Here is a 20,865-nt window from a genome sequence, read left to right as displayed (position 1 = left end):
AACTACAAATGATCTGCTTTGCTGTTCACAAGACAGTCTCACATCGACTAATTCTTTCATCTTTACAACAGCCCTATGAAAAATTAATAGAAGCCTCCTGTGTTTAGTGTTTATTGAGTGCTTACTAAACGCCGGGTACTGTGCTAAGTCACCTCATTTAATTCAATGAGCCACCCCACTTGACAGGTGGTGAAAGCTGGGGTACGCGGTGAAGCCGATTCCTGTGGCTCAGAACCAGCCTGGGCTTCCAAGCCCAGTGCCTCGCTTGACGTGGGAGCAAGAGAAAGCAGGAAAGATCATTAACTGAGATTTTACTCTGTGCTCCTTAACTTGGTGGGGAGCCAGGGGAGAGAGGGCATAGGCAGTGCCCCAACAAACAAAGCACCAGTTAATCGTGAGAGTCATGCCTTTTATTATTGCCGATGACTGTGGCAGAAATAATAGCAGCCACGTTGCTGAGTCCTGCATGCGTGTGGATCTGATTTTGGTCTTGAAGAGGCGTCAATTTATGCCCCCATATGTGCAATGATGAACGTTTGACCAAATTTATCCAAATTAAAATGATTAAAGTTTGACCAAGGCAATACTGATGTCTCCCAAACATCTGAAGAAACAGGCTCACCAACCCAGCCTGTCAGATTGGGAGTTGTCACTATGGTGCAGGGGTTAAGAACCCATCTGCCGTGGTTTCGGTCACTGTGGAGGTTCGGGTACAATCCCCAGCCCAGCTCAGTGGGTTAAAGGATCCGGTGTTGCTACAGCTGTGGCAGAGGTCGCAGCTGTGGCTCGGATTCAACCCCTGGCCTGGGAGCTATGATACGCCACGGGTGCGGCCATAAAATGCACTAATTTATTTAACACTGGAGATTTAACCCTCCAGTGTTCCTCTGAGTTGCACTGTCAGGCTGATGAAGAAACCAGGCCCATCCAGGTCAACCAACCCCACGGTCCCTAGGCCTAGCAAGGTTAACCTGGGGTTTAGGGCACGGGGAGGGCATTCCCCAGCTTGAGCCCCAAGCCCACCCCCTGACCTCAGGGCTGGGCATCACAGCCGCTAGTGACAGGTTTGGGGGGAAGAAAGACTTGCTGTCGGGTCAGCCCTCACGGAACCCAAAGGTTCCCCTCCAGGGACAGTGAGAGACAGAGACAAGTCAGCCAAGGCTGAGACCGAAAGAAGTTTCTGGGGGACGCTGTTACAGGGATAAAGGCCCTTCTGAAGGTTACCGGACAACATCTACCAACAGCTTCACTCCACGGTGGGTGTGGCTGAAGGCAGCTGGAGGAGAGGACCCCCAGCAGAGCCCCCCGAGGCTGAGCCAGGGAGCGACGCCTGCTCAGAGCCCCTCTCCTCAGGAATTGCAGTGTGAGAATCCCCTTAGACAAGGCCATCTGCAAACAGGGCATCTTACTCCAAACCTTGGGGCCTTTGGGGAAAATGAAGGCAACTGGACCTGTTTTCCTCATTCCGGAAACCTCCTTTGCTCACCCCTCCCCCCCACAAACATTCCAGCACATGCCCTGCAATTTGGAATCCAGCCCCAGGGAAAAGGAGCAGCACCTGCCCGGGCCGGAGCTGCTGCTGCCGGCCTACACCGTGGCCCCCACAAAGCAGGGTCAGAGCCACATCTGCGACCTACCCCACAGCTCCCAGCAACCCTGGGTCCTTAACCCACTGAGTGAGGCCAGGAATCGAACCTGCATCCTCACGGATCCTACTCAGGTTCATTCACAACAGGAACGCCTCCGGTTTTTTTCTATAATTTAAATTTTAACCCAGATTTTCCTTCTTTCTTTTTAGGGCTGCACCTGCAGCATATGGACATTCCCAGGCTAGGAGTCAAAAGGGAGCTAGAGCTGCTGGCCTGTACCCCAGCCACAGCAACAAGAGATCCAAGGTGTGTCTGTGACCTACACCATAGCTGGCACAACGCTGGATCCTTAACCCACTGAGGAGGGCCAGGGATCGAACCCACATCCTCATGGATACTAGTTGGGTTCATTTCCACTGAGCTACAACAGGAGCTGCCAGATTTTTCTTATTAAAGGCAATTCAGGATATTAAAACCCAAAACACTCGTAATTCCAAGAGTGCATCCCTTTTTTTCTCCTAGGTCTTCCTTCTAGCCCTCCTCTGCCCTGCTGAGTTTTTTCCACGTTTTGTCTTTTAAAACGCCCTCATTCATTAGAACATGATAGAATGTAATAAGAGAAAAAGAGGAGTTCCGGTCGTGGCGCAGTGGTTAACAAATCCGACTAGGAACCATGAGGTTGTGGGTTTGATCCCTGGCCTCGCTCAGTGGGTTAAATATCCAGCATTGCCATAAGTTGTGTGTAGGTTGTAGACGCGGCTCAGGTCCCGCGTCTACTATGGCTATGCCGTCACCTGTGGTGTAGGTTGCAGACCCGGCTCAGATCCCACATTGCTGTGGCTGTGGCTGCAGCGTAGGCCGGCAGCTATATCTCCGATTAGACCCCTAGCCTGGGAACCTCCATATGCCACAGGCGCGGCCCTGGAAAAGACAGAAAAAAAAGAAAAAAGAAAAAGAATGTGTATACATGCGTAACTGGGTCCCTTTGGTGTACTGCAGAAATTGACACAACGTTGTAACTCAACTATAATTTTAAAAGAAGATTAAAAAAATAAAAATTAAAAATAAAAAAACAAAAAGAAAACCAAATAAATAAACATTGATATAGTACTTTTAACTACTCTATAGACCTAATTTGAATTTGACTGTTTTCCTACCAATATCCTTTAAAATCTATTACTTTTAAATTGTACCTATTCACCTCATTTCTGCTTCAATTTGAAATAAATTGAATTTGTCTTGTACAATAAAACAAAATAAGGAGTTCCTGTTGTGGCTCAGTGGTAAGGAACCCAACTAGTATCCATGAGGATGTGGGTTTGATCCCTGGCCTCATTCAATGGGTTAAGGATCTGGCGTTGCCTTGAACTGCAGCACAGGTCACAGACACAGCTTGGATCTGGCGTTGCTGTGGCTATGGTGTAGGCTGGCAGCTGCAGCTCTGATTCGACTCTTAGCCTGGGACCCTCCATATGCTGCAGGTGCGGCCCTAAAAAAAAAAAATAAAATAAAATAAAAAAAAAGGCAAATAAAATAAAATAAAATGTCCTTATTCCCTTCATCTTCCTATTCTCCAGGAGCCATTAGGGGGAAATTCCGGTCCCATGAGCACTGCTCTTAGCCCTGCAGACACAGGCCAGGGTTCAAACCCAGCCCTGCCATTCCCTTGGGAGAGATGGGCTGGCGAGCCTGCTGCAGACTGATGCTAACGGGAGCAGTTCGTGCCTTGCAGAGTTGTAGGGAGCCCAGAAGGAGATGACACCCCAGCCCCGGCCCCCGGCCCCCGGCCAGCAAGCAACGGGAGGGATATTTATAGACTGAAAAGCAGGACCTGTCCACAGCCATGGAGAGGAAGCACACATCTCCCAAGGCTGCTGCCCTGAAGAGCTGCCCACACCCCCCGGGCCTCAAACAGCCTCCACTGGCTTTAGCACCTGCAGGAAACCCAAACCCACGGCCTGCCATGGCCCCCTGTGCTGAATTTCCATGGAGCCCTTCCTCAGTGATTCTCATCGCCCAGCCCATCCTGTGTGAGGCTATCAGAGCTGCGAAGCAAATGGCGGGGCTGGGTTTGAACCCAGCCCTGTGTCTGCAGGGCCACGATCTCCCTTTTCATGTCCAGTGAAGACATGAGAAGTCTTCATTGGATGGTGGAGTGGGATGGAGGAAGGCAGGATGGGCTGAGGTCCCCAAACACTGGGCCCGCAACCATGCGTGCCTATGACCCGGCAAAGGCCCTGCCCTGGCCAAAGGGGCCTCCACCAAAAGCCCACGAGCAAGGGGACGGCAGCCAGGGCACGGGAGCTGGTTTCCAATGCCCGCCCCGTGCTGGTCCATGAAAGGCTTGTTCTCTCGGCTTCCCCAGTGCAGAGCCCCTGGGTTTTCTTGGTTTTCACCTGACCAGAATAATCCTGCTATCAAGGAAGAAAGAATCGGGCCAGCCTTTGTCTGCCGGAGGGAGGCTCTGGCATCAGAAACTCCCCAGGGACCTCCAGGGAGTAGGGGGTTTCTCAGGAGGATGGCATGGCCCCAAAAAATTCAGTGTTGGGAGATTACCTACACCTCAGAGGCCCAGGACATTGGAATAGCCCAGCTTTTCTTCAGAAAGGCCTTGTATGGAAACCATGCCTTGCCTTTTTAAAGAGGCAGGCTCTGGCCACTGCAAGGGTGGTCTGAGCACCAGCAGCATCACGGTCACCCGGGATGCAGAATTTCAGGTCCCTCTCCAGACCTGCTCCATCAGAACCTGCTTTTTCACAAGACTCCCCGTGTTGCCCAGGTTCTTTTGAGTAGAAGAAGGGCACTGTGCCAGACAATCCCCCAAGCAGGTGGCCTTTCCCGGGGCCACGGTGTTCCCAACTGCGCCTATTCCTGCGAGCACCAGGGCTCCCCGAGATCACAGGACCCTTGTCCCTCCTCCAGGCTACCCTGCCCGCCCCGTTCGCCCGTCCTTCCTTGCGATTTGCTGCAGGCTGGGAAACCAGATCTCCAAGTGTGTTACAACTGCATGCAAACGAAGAGTGAGCAGGCTCTGAGGAATTAAGTGCCAAAGCTTTGGGCCCAGAGTCTGATTTCCAATCAGGCTGTTCCCAGCAGCCTTTGTGGGATGAACGCCTGGCTCAGTGAGTTCCATTCACTCACTCACCACCTGGCTCACGTCTACCTGGGGCCTCTCCAGAGCAGAAGGAAGCACAAAGAGTGCTCCCGGGGGAGCCAGATGTACAGACAGTTGCGCTGTGATAAGGCCGGAACTTGGGCAGAGCTGGATCTAACAGCATGTGCGAACCGTGGGAGGGAGCCCCTGTCACCCAGGGCGGCCCAGAGGTGCCAGGATGTCCCAGAAGCTCCCACAAGGCATTCTGGGAGAGCCGTGTCTTCCTATGGGTAACAGGTGCAACCCCCAAAGAGTGACTTCAGAGGGCTGTTTCAGTGTGCTCGGCTCCATGTGCAGGAAGGATTTGGGGGAATGGGGAGCAGGGTGGAGAGTGGAGGGAACAGACTGAGGCGGTTGGGGAGCACACACAGTCCTTGCCGGGAAGAGATGCAGGGAGGTGATGGCAAGGTGGGAGTGGGCTCAGTGAGTGCCTGCTTCTGTTCTGTGCACAGCTAGTGCTGTGGGGATTCCTTTCTGGCAAATATCCTTTTTCTGATAAGCGGCTATGTGGATCTCCCAACCACGAATCCCAGGGGTCTATACAAGGTGTCTGGAAGTTGATAAAGAAAGATAGGGTAGCAGGGCAGAGCTCAGGGTACCCACCCCCACCCCTACAGGGCACCCACTATGTGCTCAGTGCCCTGCAAGACAGCAGAGTGGACACAGAGTCAGGTAGCTGAAACCTGGGCCTTCAGGACAAGCAGAGAAATCCGCTTTGTCCCTAATGCAGGCGGCGGGAGTGCACAGCCACCCCCCCACCCCACCCAGAGACTCCCACTGGATTCAGGAGAGGATTCAGGATTCACGCTCTCAAACTGGCTGCCTGCTGTAACTCCCCATCGGAAAAGGCCTCAAACTGGGAGACTTCAGCTACATGCACATTCTCCCGCTGAGGCCAGCAACCCAGGGTGGAAACAAAGCAAACCAGCTCCCGTGACCACCCCGTGACCACCCCCCTGCAAAGGAAGGTGCCGGTGACAACCAGTTAACAGGTCAGGATCGCAAAGTGCTTCAGCTACGCCGAGGGCACACATGCCCAGACCCTCTGGCCACGAATGGCTGAGTGGAGCGGGAAGAGTGTCCGAAAGCTTCCGCGCTGACAAGTGTAATCCGGCCAATTCGGTCTATCGGGGCCTCGGTGGGGGGGCTCCACCAGGGGAAGGGGGAGGGCGGTGATGGCTGGAAGAGTGCTCCTGGGGTCACAGTGCCCGGGTTCAAGGCCTCGGTGACGGCCTGAGCTGTGCGTCCTTGGGCAAGTTACTCTCTGGGCTTGGTTCCATTGCTGTTGAGGTTAGAGGCAGGCAGATAAGCAATCAGCTTATTAGTAAGCTTATCCATAAAGGCTCATTTTTTGGTTTCGTTTTGGGGTGATTAAGAGAAACTTCTCGTTGAGAGAAAGACCCTAATCCTGGGGTCTGTCCTTGGTCCTATGAAATCAGGACCCTTTTACTGGCTTTGAGTAAACGGGTACCCGGGGACTCCATGGGAGCAAGCAGATCTGGGAATTTAATGTTACCAGCCAGCCAGCCATTCAAAAAGGAGGGGGGCGTGGTGCTGCCTTCCAGAAAGGAGGAGGGGGAGAAAGGGCCTCCCAGGGGACGCCCCTGCCCCCAGCACTTCCTGATGGAGGCTATGGGGGGCCCGCAAGAGCTCTTCTGATGGGGGGTGTGGAGAGGAGTAAGGGGGGGTTCTTTGTTGTGAAGGTGCAGTCGTGAGATGCTCCCCTCAGCTCCCCGCACCCCTCGTAAACATCCTCATGGGCTGGGGACCATGGCTGGAGGTGCCCCTGGTAACCTAGTTATCTGAGGAATTCTCAGGAGCCCTGTGGATCTTGGGGGACAGGGACCCCCAAACGACCCGGGGTTTTCACACCCAGACCCGGCCAGGTCTAGCACAGCCCTGGCAGTGCCCCAGCCCACGAGTCACAGAAGGAAATGGCCAGGGGGAGGCGGGGAGGGAGGGAGAGGCCAGGGGCAGCAGGCTCCACCGAAAGGGGACTGTGGGGGGACTCAGGTGTCCCTCCAAATAGAAAAGAAAAGCACCCAGGCTGCCAGCCTCTGGGTCCTCAGTCTCCACCCCTGCCCACGGCTCCCCTGCCAGCCGGCCCCTTTCCTGTGCTTCTTCGAGGCTGGTACCACCTTAAGTGCCCAGCCCGGCTGGGGCCTGGACCTGCATCTCCCTCAGTGGAAGGAACCCGGGGCTGGAAGGGAGTGACCTAATTAAGTGTGACTGCACACCGAGAGGTCACGTGATCTTGGGGACAACCTGAGAAGGTGGTCACCTTCCTTTTTCCGCATCTCACTTACAGGTGTGTGCCGGGGCGGGGGGGTGGCACTGCCAGAGGGGACCACACAACCCCACCATAGGCCCCTGTTCCTGGCAATCCTGGGAGCTGGGAAACTCCACTGGGGCATAATTCGGGCCTCGGGGCAGCTCCAGAAGCAGAGCTCAGACCGCTCCTCAGAGGTCAAGCTACCCCAGCCCTGCCTATGGCCCTGGGGTGAGTGTGAGGACTGAACCATAAAGAGCCGCCCCTGCTTTCCCAGGGCAAACACTATGGAGGGGGAGCGGACCCTCATAAGAATCAACGATAATGGACAGATTGGAAATTGGGGGGTATGGGAGAGGGGTTGTGGGGGGCCAATAACCCAGTGAGAACAGGGCCAGGCTGGGGCGACCAGTGAGAGAGAAGAATGCAACAGCTGCTGTGACTGGCCTTCAGGGTCACTGTGAAGAGTCTGGACTTTGGTCCATGGGCAATAGGGAGCTAGTGAATATTGTATGTCATCCTCCACCGCCCAGGGTGTCTGAAGAGGGAAGCAAGGCAATGAGATCTGGGCTCTGGCAAGAGGGCACAATATGTAGGATAGATGGGGGGGGCCCAAGCAGGAGGCAGCTGCCCCAGGCCTGGAGCAGGTGGTCCCACGAGGCCTGGAGTTCAGGCAGCCTACAGAGGCTGTGCCACCCACGGCCCCATGTGACTGTGCGGGGGAGGTTGTCAAGGATGGCATTTGAGATTTGGTGGCACAGGGGACAAGAACACAGGCTGCCTGGATTCAGCCCCCAGCTCTACCACCTCCACAAGGTGTCATGTTGGGCAAGTTGCCTGGCTACTCTGCGCCTCGGTTTCCCCATCTGTAAAATGAGGGATGATCACGCTCACAATGTGTGAAGGCTAAGAACAGCGCCTGCACGCAGTGGATGCTCTGTAAGCAGTGGCTGTTGGCAGTGGCTGGGCTCAATAAAGGTGGCCATTGTGGGAAAGGGTGGGAGGCGCCTGAGTCATTTAGGGAGGGGACAGAGACCCTGTCACCAAGGCCAAGATGGGCACAGCTGCACAGGACCGGGGCCAGCACTTCCCGAAGGCTGTGTCAGAGCTCACCAGGTCCCTGTGGGAGCAGAGCAGGGACTGTCAGTAGCTAGATCGTACCCAGAGAGGGCTGAGGACTGGGGGCCACCACCCCAGGTACAGTGAGCAATGCTGGGTGGGGCTGGTGTTCCCTGGGCACTGTCTAATCTCAAAGCTGGAATCGGCTACAGCCTTGGGGTCCCTTGTCGTTCTGACCAAGAAGAGGTAGCAGGGCCAGCTCCGGGCATGTGGCAATTTCTAAGTCACAAACAACCTCCTACTTCCTGCAAACCTGATCGGAGCTGGTAGAATGCCAGGACATTATCATCAACCAGAGGTAGGCTTGCACCGGGAGAGACCACACAAAATCATCTACCTGCATTCAGCCACGCAGGGGCTGGCTGAGCTGAGACTGAGAGAGAATATAGCCAGACCTGGACACCACCTGACACACACCCCTAGCCACCCACAACTTGTACAAAGGCCTCCGCACCCAGGGAAGTGCCCTTAGCAACAGAACATCAGGCCGCCACCAAAAGGAGGAAGAGCCATCACGGTATGTGATGCCCAGCAAAGATAGCAGCTGGCCCATGCTCTCTGCCTCTCTACCTGGAGACCCTTCTAAAAGGAGAGGAAGTCAGAGATTTGGGATAATTAAGAAAAGAAAGGAGGATGCCAGGGTGGGGGGGGTGTCGGGAGAAGAGGTAGGCATCAGCGAGCAGTTTGCAAAGACAAAGCAAGCGAGATGTGTCACTGATGAACCTACCCAAGGAAGCCAGCTGGGCTCTCCAAATCCAGAGGCGGGGCGGCGGGGTCCGGCTGTGCCAGGCCCCTTGCAAGACAAAGGCAAAAGCCATTTTATGGAGATCTGGCAAAGGCAGCAGTTGACACAGACACATATCCCCTCACCCCCAAATACACACATATAGCCTGGAGGTGCCAGGGATCGACAACCACTGACAAAGAGAAATCAGAGGGGCTCTTGATTCCATTGGCAGAAGTTAAGTGTCCCCGAGGAAAGACGCCTACATTCAAGCATTCAGGAGCCCCCGGGAATGGGCTTCTCCCCATCTAGTCTCCAAAATCCAAGCCCCCCATCTAAGTCTCCCCCATGTACACAAACACACAGGGCCACAAGCTGAAAGGGACATGGTGGGTCCCTCCCCTCCCTTCCCTGGACCCTCTTTGGGCCAGGTACCTGCCCCCTGGGGGAGGGGGCCCAGTCACGGTCCCTGGTCATTGCCTTCCTCTGGGCAGTCACTGGCCTCAGTGAGTCTGTGACAAATGCTGGCCAAAGGGATGCCGGAGGCTGGCTTGGGGGCTGCTTCTTGGAAAGATCTCATTGTTTGGAAGAAGTCTAAGTCCTTCTGCCTCGGATTTCCTCCCAGCTGGAGGGCACTTGGCGAACCTGGCCATCTTGCTCCCAGTCCAAGGATGACGCCAACACGACGACCGGTGGATGCAGAGGAGACCAGACCAGCATCCCCGATGGAAGTAGCTGCCAGCCATGCCCTTGTCCTTCTGGCCTAGAGGGAACTTTGAAAGTCATAGAGCCTATCCCCCAGCCACCCCAAGAGATGTCCAGCCCTTGCCTGCTGCAAACCTCTCCCTCCATGAAGACAGACCACCCACCTATCAATGGAACTCCCAAGAAAGGGACTTAGCACCTTCGAGACTATTCTTTCTGTTTCTCAAGGACTCCGACCGTGAGAAAGCCCTTTCTTCTCCACACTGAACCAAGGCTGTAGCTCACCTCCACTGCCCCCACTGCCTGCTTCTGCCCCGTGAGGTCCAGCAGGTCCCCACCACACTCCAAGCTCTCAGCCCGCATCTTCCAGCTCTAAGAGCCTCAGCCCCAAGGCCTTTGTTCCATCAAGGGCCGGAATCCCTTCCCAGTCCTGGCGGGCTGCTCTTCCCCGGCTGTGTCCAGAACGATCACCACCCCCTGCCTTGAATGCAGCGTCCTCTCAGGGCCTGCCAGGCTACACAGGGTACATGGCAGGTGGATGGCTTTACCAAGATTTGCATCCTTCCCTGGCAAGAGCATCATGTTAAATCCAGCCCACTCTTAAAAGCTGGTCAAGCTTCTCAACGGCAGACACCTCTCCAGATCAATCTATATAATCCTAATACCTGGCATATGCTTCACTGAATGAATTTTTAAAAAATCAAATGAATGGGAATTCCTGTCATGGCTCAGTGGTTAACAGTCCCGACTAGGATCCATGAGGACGCAGGTTTGATCCTGGCCTCGCTCAGTGGGTTAAGGATCCGGCATTGCCCTGAGCTGTGGTGTACATCACAGATGAGGCTCAGCTCCTGCGTTGCTGTGGCTGTGGCGTGGACCGGCAGCTGCAGCTTCGATTTGACCCCTAGCCTGGGAACTTCCATATGCTATGGGTGTTGCCCTAAAAAGACCAAAAAAAAAAAAAAAAAAAAAAGAATGAATGAATACACAGCTCATAGATAGCAGATAAGAAAGGGGCTCATCATTATCCTCACTATGGTAACAGACGTTAGCAAATGTATGGACAGGAGGTCCATGCAGCCTTGGGGGTCCCGAGTCTGTGGGGCAGGCCCCTGAGCACAGGTCAAGTTTCATCCTGCAAGATGGCACCGTCCACACCCCAACATCTCGGGTATCCTTGTTCGCAGGATCGAGAACGGTGATGCCCTTCAGTCACCCACACTCAAGGGACACAGAGGCTGGGGGAGGCTATGGAGGCTTGTGCCCGGAGGACTCCAAGGTGATGCGGAGGCCGGGCACTGTGAGTGTGAGCACGCCTGTAAGCGTGTGCGAGCCTGCGAGGGTGCACGTGACACACAGATTTTCATGAAGCAGGAAGTTAAGAGCAAGCTGTGCAAAACCTAGCTTGTGTGTTGAGGCTCTCTCCCCCATGTCACGGACCAGCCTGGCAGCCACCAGCTCCCGGGACCTGACTCATTCGACCCATCCTCAGACTCACTGGCTCAGCCAGGCCGTGAAACCAGGCAGGATGTAGCCTGGGTACATCAAAGCCCCCAAGGTCAACGGGAGAAGGCATTTCTATTTACTGGTTAGACCGGGGCAGGGAGGTCTTACAGGGCTAAGAAGAGAAATAAAGTCAGTCGCCTGGACCTTAACGCTCTGAAACTAGGCACTCTAATTTTGCAAGAGAGAAAGGGAAAAGGTCTTTTTTTTGGGGGGGGGGGGCATTATGTGAGATTTTATTGTATTGTATTGTATTTATTTTTAGGGCCATACCGCAGCATGTGGAAGTTCCCAGGCTAGGCGTCGAATCAGAGCTGCAGCGGCCTGTCTACACCACAGCCCCAGCAACGTGGAATCCGAGCTGTGTCTGGGACCTACACCACAGCTCACGGCAATGCTGGATCCTTAACCCACTGAGCGAGGCCAGGGATCAAACCCGAATCCTCATGGATACCAGTCGGGTTCATTACCACTGAGCCATGATGGGAACTCCCGAATTATGTAAGATTTTAATAAGTCACTCCAATTCTCGTAAAAAGCGGTGCTCTGTTAAAAAGGAGGGGGAGGCTTCCCAGAGAGTCAAGGTGAGAAGTGACGAAGGAAAAGCAGGGAAACTCTGCAAAGATAAACCGCGGAGCCTCCTTCCAGCTGCCCCAATATCACACACGCTGCACAGATCACACCACGGCTTAAGCCGCTCCAGGAAATTGCTCCCCGATCACAGTGTCTTTCTGCTGAGACCAAGGTCCCGAACAGAAGCCAGCCTGGGTTCTGGCTGACGGCCCGCCAGGAATGCAGACAGGCCTGGGTTCCCTTGTCCGGCCTGCAACCCGGAACCGCCAAATGTGCAAAACCCAGGGCAGGTGACGGAAGTTCAACTCTAAGGTGTATCACTGTGGACCAAAGACACAATCAGGGGAGTCAGAAGCCCTCGCCTCTCCTTCAGGGGGAGAAAAACTCTTAACTTCCATGGATTTCCATCCACTGTTTCCTGTCCGTAAGGCAATTTACTCAAAAGATGCTAATGAGAGAGCACAGGCCGCCACCTCCCCCCCACCAGAGTGAACGTGCTTAACCGGACTCCTTCACCTCTCTGGCAAATTCCCACTCACACGCGTTCCTCCCTCGCTCCAAGAAAAGTCCAGGAAGGAGAAAAAGAAATGAGGTGGGCTGGGGGTGGGGGAATGAGAAATGAAGAGTTCCAGGACAGCCCCGCCCTTTCGGGGTCCAGGGGTGCTGGCGGGGTGTCCATGATGTCATCATTTCGGATTCTTAATAAAAAGACCACTTGGCTACAGCCAAACGCTGCGCTCCCCACCCTCTCTTTGGGGAATTGAAACACAAGCTCTTACTCTGCTGCGAAAACATCACAGCTGCATTTTAAGATGCTGGGTTTGGGTCCTGCATTTAAGTGGTTGCCCTCATTACCTCCCTTTGAAAGAGGCCTCTGGATAAGCCCAGGGTAATTAAAATTTCCTGTCTAACCTTGACCGCTCCACCAGCTCGTATTACAGCCCTGGACACACACTGAAGAGTCAGTTTCTTTGGGGCCTTCTCACTCTTCGTTCAAAATCAGGCCACTATTCTCCTGGCCCAGGCTATCCAGTAACACACTTGGAAAGGGAGAGGGAACGTTCTCCGGCCGGGCTGATGACGCCTCTGGCTTCCCACAGTCATTAGAAAATTCTTTCTTCTACAGTACACCAGGCTCATTTACGGTAGGTCCGAATCATACAAAGACAAGTGACCCTCCCTTTCAAGAACCCAAATTGTTCACAGGCTGGAAAGGACTGGGGCCGGGGGGCGTGGGGGGGTGGTTAACCTTGAATGCATAAGAATTCCCTAGGCAAAATATGTTTAAATAGGAAAATCAAATTTAAAAGATCAAACCACGTTTCGAAGTGTCTGCGTGGATCTGTACAGCCCAAACAAAAAGAATGGGCATACTTTGTTCTGGTCAAGTCAGGTTCTGAGTGAATTCCAAAGTGACATCAGAATCTGGATTTTTTTTTTTTTTTTTTTTTTTTTGCCTTTTCTAGGGCCTCTCCCACAGCACATGGAGGTTCCCAGGCTAGGGGTCGAATCAGAGCTGCAGCCGCCAGCCTACGCCAGAGCCACAGCAACTCGGGATCCAAGCTTCATCTGCAACCTACACCACAGCTCACGGCAACACCGGATCCTTAACCCCCTGAGCAAGTCCAGGGATCGAACCTGCAACCTCAAGGTTCCTAGTCAGATTCGTTAACCACTGCGCCACAACGGGAACTCCCAGAATCTGGATCTAGAAACTGATCAAAAGTGAAATTCTTGCTGAAAGTAAGTGCCCTCCTGGCATGAGTCGAGGGTTTTCTGTTGATCTGGAGTTTGGTGGTTAGACGGCTGGGTTAGGGTTGGGCTTTGGGAAGACAGCTCTGCCTTCTGTTGGGATAGAAATCGTTCTGGCTTTGGTTAAGTTTCAGACACTCCTAAATTACCTAAAAAATTGAAAGTGGTTAAGATTCTGACATTCCTAAACCTGAGGGCCTCCGTGGAAGGGTCCCCCCTGCCAACATCACCACCCCCAGGGCCTCCCCCAGGAGGGCAGGAGGAGACAGCCATGGTGCCACACAGGCTGCGCACTTCTGCTTTCCCTCAGTGGTGGCTTGAATAGGATCCCCCCACCCCAAATTCACAGCCTCCCAGGACGTCGGAATGTGACCTGTTTGGAAATAGCATCTTCGCAGATCTACTCAATTGAATTAAGACAAAGTGATACTGGATGAGGATGGGCCCTAAATCCAATGACTAGTGTCTTTACAAGAAAGCCATGTGGGAGGTCCCTGGTGGCCTAGCGGGTTGGGGACCCGCCATTGTCACCACTGTGGCTCAGGTTCAACCCCTGGCCCAGGAACTTGTCATGGGTGCAGCCAAAAAAAAAAAAAGAAGAAGAAGAAGGCCGTGTGAAGAAAGACAGACAGATAGACACGCACACACGCAAAGAGAGAGAACACCATGTAACCAGCCAGGCGGAGACGAGCGTGATGCATCTACAAGCCAAGGATGCCCTGGATGGCTGGCACCAGCCAGAAGCTGCGCGGTTCTTCTCTAGAGGCTCCGGAGTGAGCATGGCCCTTTCTGACACCTTGACTTCAGATTCCAGCCTCCAGAACAGTAAGAGAATACATTTCTCTTGTTTTCAGCCACCAGCCTGTGGTCCTTGTTTTTTTTTTTTTTTTTTTTTTTTTTTTTGTCTTTTTGCTATTTCTTTGGGCCGCTCCCGCGGCATATGGAGGTTCCCAGGCTAGGGGTTGAATTGGAGCTGTAGCCACTGGCCTACGCCAGGGCCACAGCAACGCGGGATCCGAGCCGCGTCTGCAACCTACACCACAGCTCACGGCAACGCCGGATCATTAACCCACTGAGCAGGGGCAGGGACCAAACCCGCAACCTCATGGTTCCTAGTAGGATTCGTTAACCACTGCGCCACGACGGGAACTCCCTGTGGTCCTTGTGACAGCAGCTCTAGGACACTCTCCACTTACCCAGCAGAGGAGCCCTTTAAGTCCCCTCAACAGAGCCCTGAGCACAGTCCTGGGCAGGACCAATGACCTACCAAGTGGCCACGTCCACAGCTCAAACTGCAGGCGACATCAACTTCAACAGATAAACCAGATACTGCAAAGTGCTGGAAATTATTTCATAAAAAGGACAACACACAGCTTGCACATCCACCAAACTTATAGCTGTGGGAGTTCCCGCTGGGGCACAGTGGAAATGAACCTGACCAGGAATCATGAGGTTGTGGGTTTGATCCCTGGACTCGCTCAGGGGGTTAAGGATCTGGTGTTGCTGTGAGCTGTGATGTAGGTCGCAGATGCGGCTGGGATCCTGTGTTGATGTGGCTGTAGGCTGGCAGCTGTAGCTCCTATTGGACCCCTAGCCTGGGAACCTCCATATGCTGCAGGTGTGGCCCTCAAAAGACAAAAAACAAAAGAGGTTGAGCAACTTGGCCGTGATCACAGTTAATGACCCTGGAACCAGGGGGCTTCATCCCCCCCTTCCACATTCATGATGGATGACTGGGTCTTGATACTAGGTTTAAGGGGAGGCCTTTCCAAACCACTGTGGGGGGGACAGGCGGGCAGCATTCCCCTAGCGGCCCCTGCCCTGGCAGCCACAGCTGCTACTTGGCCCTCATGGGAAAGTGGTACTTTTACCATCAAGAAACTAAGACTGAGAGGGATGATGCAGCATCTCCAGGGTCACAGGTCCTAGGCCCTGGCCCGTCCCTATGCCTGTATGGCTCCTCCTGCCACATGGGTGTCTCCAGCCACCGCTCAGCCATCTCCAACTGGAGTGGCTTTGCCACCCCGCCTTCTAGGACACGGGGGACAATCCCCAGGAAGGTGTCTTTGCAGTAACTCCTGCCTCAGATGCCATCACCTGATGACAGGAGCTGCCGGTCCTGCCTCAGACCCTCGTGGCTGAAGCAGACCTGAGCCTGCCCACAGTCAGGGGCCAGGATGAAGCTGTATATCCACCCCCCCCTTCTTCAGCAAGAGCCCCACTGCCAGTCCCCCTGCTAGTCACTCCAGGGGTGGGGCACATGGCTCAGGCCCGGCCCATCAGAGCAACGAGTTTCCCTGGCCACTGCGACTGGTTCAGAGCCAGTAAGAAACAATAGTAAAGCTACAGAAGATATACACACAATAAGGCTTTTGCTGTGGTTTCTTCCCATTGGACTTGCTGGAGCTGCTGTGGTCACACTGCCACCAGCAGGGATAAGCCACTTGAGAATGGGGACAACACAGAGAGGAAGCTGCCTTAAGAGAAGGAAATTAAGCTCTGATGCCATCATCTGAACTCCGAGACCCAGCCACACCTGACATCAGATGCCCGTTGTTTTTTGGGGTTTTTTTTGTTGTTTATTTTTTTGCTTTTCAGGGCTGTAGCTGCCGGCCCGTGTCACAGCCACAGCAAGGCCAGATTCAAGCTGTGTCTTGGACCTACACCGCCACTCACGGCAATGCCGGATCCTTAACCCACTGAGCAAGACCAGGGATTGAACCCAAATCCTCATGGATACTAGTCAGGTTGGTAAACCGCTAAGCCACAATGGGAACTTGGCCTTTTTTTAGTTTTGAGAGCCCATTAACTCCTTTGTTGTTTCAGCCAATTTTGGTTGCAAGTGACAGAAAACCCATCCTAGACTTCCAACTGACACAGTAGCTCTGGAGAAAGAAGTACCATGCACAGGCCAGACGGCCAGCTCTGTGGGACCCCAGACCATACACTGCCCGATTTCAGGACCTGTTGTTTCCTCGCCAATGGCACCTTGCCTGGTCTCCCAAGACCCTCTGATTATGTGCACTCCCTTTATTAGTCTTAGGCCATCAACAAACAAGCAAACATCCTTTCAAAGACTGTTCTGCAGAAAAAGAGTAATAGCAATAATACATTGATAATAAACGAAAGAACGGAGTCACCCCAAAGCGACAGCACGATGAAGGCCCTCGAGCTGCCCTCCCCGAATCCAGCTGGACTGCGAGGAGCTGCTGGGCCCTGAGCACAGCCAGTGGGGGAGAAGTTTTCCCAGAAAAGGCACAACCCCACTGCAATCAGAGGGACTCTGACAAACCACTCACTGGTCGCTTTTTCTTCTCTTTCCTCCCTCCCTTTCTTCTTTCTTGCCACCCCTCGGGCGTATGGAGCTCCCAGGATAGGGATCAGATCCGAGCCACAGTCAAGAACTAAACCGCAGCTGTGGCAACACCGATCCTCAACCCACTGTGCCGGGCGGTGGATTGAAACCCGAATCTCAGCACTCCCCCAACTCTGCGATTCCACTGCACCACAGCGGGAGCTCCTGACTGCTTGTCTATCTACACCCCGGTCGCATTCTTTTGCCTCAACGCAGCCTTCCTTAATGGCCCAAATGAGACAGGTGTTAACACCGGAGAACAGTGTCTGGAAGCCAGAAACCGGGAAAGCAGGGTGTGAGGGAGGCAGAGGAGATGCAGAGGCTCCGGGTACCAGCCCCTGCTGACCTCCAGAGGCACAGGGGCTGGGGCTGGACCACAGCCCAGCCTCAGGAAGGAGCCCAAGCTCCGGCCACACAGCACCAGGCCACAGCGCCTTTAAATAGAACCTCCACAGGGGAGGACAAACACATTCCAAATGCTTTTTAAAACGCCCCAAGCATGACCTGGCCAGCGGCCCCGGCTCCCCCAGGCATTTTTCCGGTCTCGGCCCAATTCTGGAAATAATATTAATAGCTCAGTTAGAAGCCTATGGTGTGCAAAATACTTCATGGCCTTAAAAGGCAGGGACAATTTCTTCCCCCACTTTCCAGATGAGGAAACTGAGGTCCAGACAAGAAGGCCAACTACTGGGGTCTCTCCACGCTGCTTCCAACGTCCTGTGTTGGTATCACCATCAGCTCCCCTGCCTCCCGGGGCTGGGGGCTGACGAGGCAGGATCGCAAAGAGACCGGCCAGACCAGATGCAAGCTACCAAGTCTGGTTCCCAAGGGCGCCTTCTGCCCAAAAGGCAAGAAGCGCGTAAACAGACAAGGTGATGCCTCCAGGAGGCTCCCCAAACGCGCCGGCTCCAGGAACGTACTGCTCTTTGCTGAAGAGTTTACGAAACACCCAATTCTCAGTCTCTTTTAGTACATCCAACCCCTCGAGCCAGCCAAGGATAAGTCTCCTCTTTTGTTGTAAAAGATGAAAGGACAATGAGGCTAATTTTTCCCTCGGGAGATGAAGGTGGCAGGTGAGGCGCAGCGCGTCTCCGTTTCCTGGAAGTTGGGCTCTGGGCAAATCTCGGCGCCAGCCGGCGGAGAGGGCGGGACCCGCCGTCGGTACCCGGGGGTCCCAGACTCGGGCTCGGCCGCGCGAAGGGAACGTCTGACCTGGGTCAGGGAGAACTGCGGCTTCTGCTCTAGAAATCGCAGCAGGGCTGGATACCCGCGCCTCCACCGCTCAGGGATCGCTCCGGGCGCGCGGGACCTGGGCGGCGCTGGGTTAGATGCCAAAGGCACCCCTGGAACCCCTGCATTATCCCATCCTGTTCCCCCCGCCCAGGGTCAGAGCCGGGACGTCCAGCCAGAAAGACCGACCCACCGCCGCCTTCCCCCCACCCCTTCCCTCCCGGGCTCAGGGTCCTCGGGGTGCGTGGGGAGGGAGGCTCAACTTGAAGGGCGACGCGGGGCGCTCACAGTTTGAACATGCTCTCCAGGTCCTTGATGAGGCGGCGGCTGAACTCCGGGAACTCGGAGTAGGGGTGGAAGACCTTGCAGCGGCGGGGCCGCGCCGCGCCCTCGTTGATGTCCAGCCGTCGGTTCAGCTGCACGCTCAGCTCGGCGTCGGCTCTGGCGATGGGCGCCCGGGCGGGTGGCTGCGGCTGGGGCTCCGGGACTGGGGCGGCTCGGGGCTCAGGCTGGGGGCCGCCTTCCTCCATCTCCTCCCACTGCAGTCGCCGCTGCAGCTTGCTCGCCAGCTCCTCGCTGGCCATGGCCACCGTGGCTCTGGAACGCGGGGACGCGAGACCCGGCGCGGGAACGGGGCGGACGGCGCACTCCTCGCGGGCTCGCGACTCAGCGACACTCCGCCAAGGCGGCGGGGAACCGGCGGTTGGGTGGAACCGCGGGCGGGGAGGGTGGCGGGCGGGGCGGAGTCGCGGCTTTAAGGAGGCGCTGGGGCTCAGGGACCGCCTGCCAGGCCAGAGGCCGCAGGTGTCTGCGCATCCCAGGGACGTCGACCCGCTCCCCACTCCCTGGGGCTCCGGATCGGGAGCTGAGCGCCTCCCAAGACAGGGCGTGGACGCTTGGATCAGCTCTGACCTTGCCGCGGGCTCCTGGGGAGCCCGGGGACTTTGAGGTCCCCGGGGGAACCGCAGCAGGAATAAGTCTAACTACCGTTCGGACGGTTCCTTTCTCGTCTGGTCCCCTAGACGTGACCCGACCCGACGGGAGGCGCTCGCGGCCCGAGACAGACTGGGGGTGGGGGGAACCGAGCGCCCCCCCCCTCGGGCTACACCCACGCGACCCACGGCTGGGCGTGGCATCCACCCGTCCCCAGGTCTGGGAGAGGGAGGAGCCCACAGGGAGCGCGAGAAAGGACGCGCTGAGTTTCCAACACTCACTGAAAAGAAATGTTTCCAAAACATACTAAAAATACTAAAAGCAAATAAGCAAACAGGAAAAAGAGCAGGCAAGTGAAACGAATTCGTGGCTTTCCTGGTGATAAGACATCAGCACGACCTTGGGGGGGGGCTCTGGCTTTTCCTGTGACACACAAGAAAGAAAAGAAAAAGTAGCCTGAAAATAAAGAAAGAAATCAGCATTTGAAACGAAGGGTAAAAACAAATACAGTCGTCACTCTCCCTAAGGAAGGCTGACGCTGAAGGCTGTTACGTCAGCCAAGCATTGAAAACAACCTTGTAAACACTGGTCTGCCCGTAGTGGGACGGACTCAGCTCTGACTGCCCCGCTGGAGCTGCTGATGCCAGGGTGTCTGCCACCCCGCCTGGCTGTGGGCGTCTGAGACCTGGGACAACAAATAAATAAAGGAAGATAAAGAATCTTTATAGCTCTTCCCTTTCTTTCATTTATATTTACAGTATACCGCTGAAAAGTCTCAAGTTAATGAGCATGGATTTTTTTTTTTTTTTGTCTTTTTGCCTTTTCTAGGGCCACACCCACGGCATATGGAGGTCCCCAGGCTAGGGGTCCAGTCCGAGCTGTAGCCACCGGCCTACACCAGAGCCACAGCAACTCGGGATCTGAGCCGCAGCTGCAACCTACACCACAGCTCAAGGCAATGCTGGATCCTTAACCCACTGAGCAAGGCCAGGGATCGAACCTGCAACCTCATGGTTCCTAGTCAGATTTGTTAACCACTGCGCCACGATGGGAACTCCAATGAGCATGGATTTTGAATGCAATTCAACTTTTCATTTAAGAGGAAGAGCTCTTTCTTTTTAAGAAAAAGCTTTACTGAGGTATATTTGATGAACAAAAAACTGCATATGTATATATAAAGTATATTTTTATATATATTTATCATAAAATAAATAAACTGTGGAAGTTCACAGGCCAGGAAATGGAACCCAGGCCACAGCAGCAACCTGAGCAACTGCAATGACAATGCCTGATCCTTAACACACCACACCACAGGGGAACTCCAAAACTGCACATATTTAATGAAAACAATTTGATGCACTTGGGCAGGTGCGAACACTCGTGATCACCACAACCAAGGTAGTAAGCACACCCATTACCTCCAAAGGTTTTCTTGTGTCCCGCTGGTTTTGGAGAAGGTAGGGAAGGTGGTAAGAACACTGCACATGAGATTTACCCTCTCAACAAATTTGACATAGTGGAGCTCCCGTGGTGGCTCAGCGGTGAATGAACCCGACTAGCATCCATGAGGATGTGGGTTCCAGCCCTGGCCTCGCTCAGTGGGTTAAGGATCCGGCGTTGCAGTGAGTTGTGGTGTAGGTGGCAGATGCAGTTCCAATCCCGTGTCGCTGCGGCTCTGGCGGACGCCGGCGGCTACAGCTCCGAATGGACCCCTAGCCTGGGGACTGCCATATGCCGCAGGTGCGGCCCTAAAAAGACAAAAAAAAAAGAAGAACCACAAATTTAACATAGCACACAAGACCGTATTAGTAACTACTGGCTCTGCGTTGCACTCTGGATCTCTAAGGAAGCACTCTGGCGTTATGTGGGTGTGAAATACGACCTGTCACCCAGGCACCACTCAAAAGGCACGTTATCTGCAAGGGGCAGAGTTCGAGGCTGTGCCCACCAGGCACCCCC

At 54.5% G+C, this 20,865-nt stretch overlaps 1 protein-coding gene across 2 annotated transcripts in view; it reads right to left on the bottom strand.

The window, feature by feature from the left end:
* EFHD1 (EF-hand domain family member D1) overlaps positions 1 to 19,005 on the bottom strand; it is a 49,339-nt gene extending 30,334 nt beyond the window's left edge. The window contains exon 1 of one of the 2 annotated variants that reach the window (XM_001925385.7): positions 18,262 to 19,005. In XM_001925385.7, coding sequence (XP_001925420.4) covers positions 18,262 to 18,557 — 296 coding nt within the window. In that variant the 5' untranslated portion in view covers positions 18,558 to 19,005. Of the gene's footprint in view, positions 1 to 17,955; positions 17,975 to 18,261 lie in introns of those variants that run through there. The other variant, XM_013984587.2, reaches the window with a different exon arrangement.

The sequence above is a fragment of the Sus scrofa genome, chromosome 15, assembly GCF_000003025.6.
Source record: "Sus scrofa isolate TJ Tabasco breed Duroc chromosome 15, Sscrofa11.1, whole genome shotgun sequence".
NCBI lineage: Eukaryota > Metazoa > Chordata > Mammalia > Artiodactyla > Suidae > Sus > Sus scrofa.
Note: the sequence above shows the minus strand (reverse complement) of the source record. Positions and strands in the feature narration are given on the sequence as shown.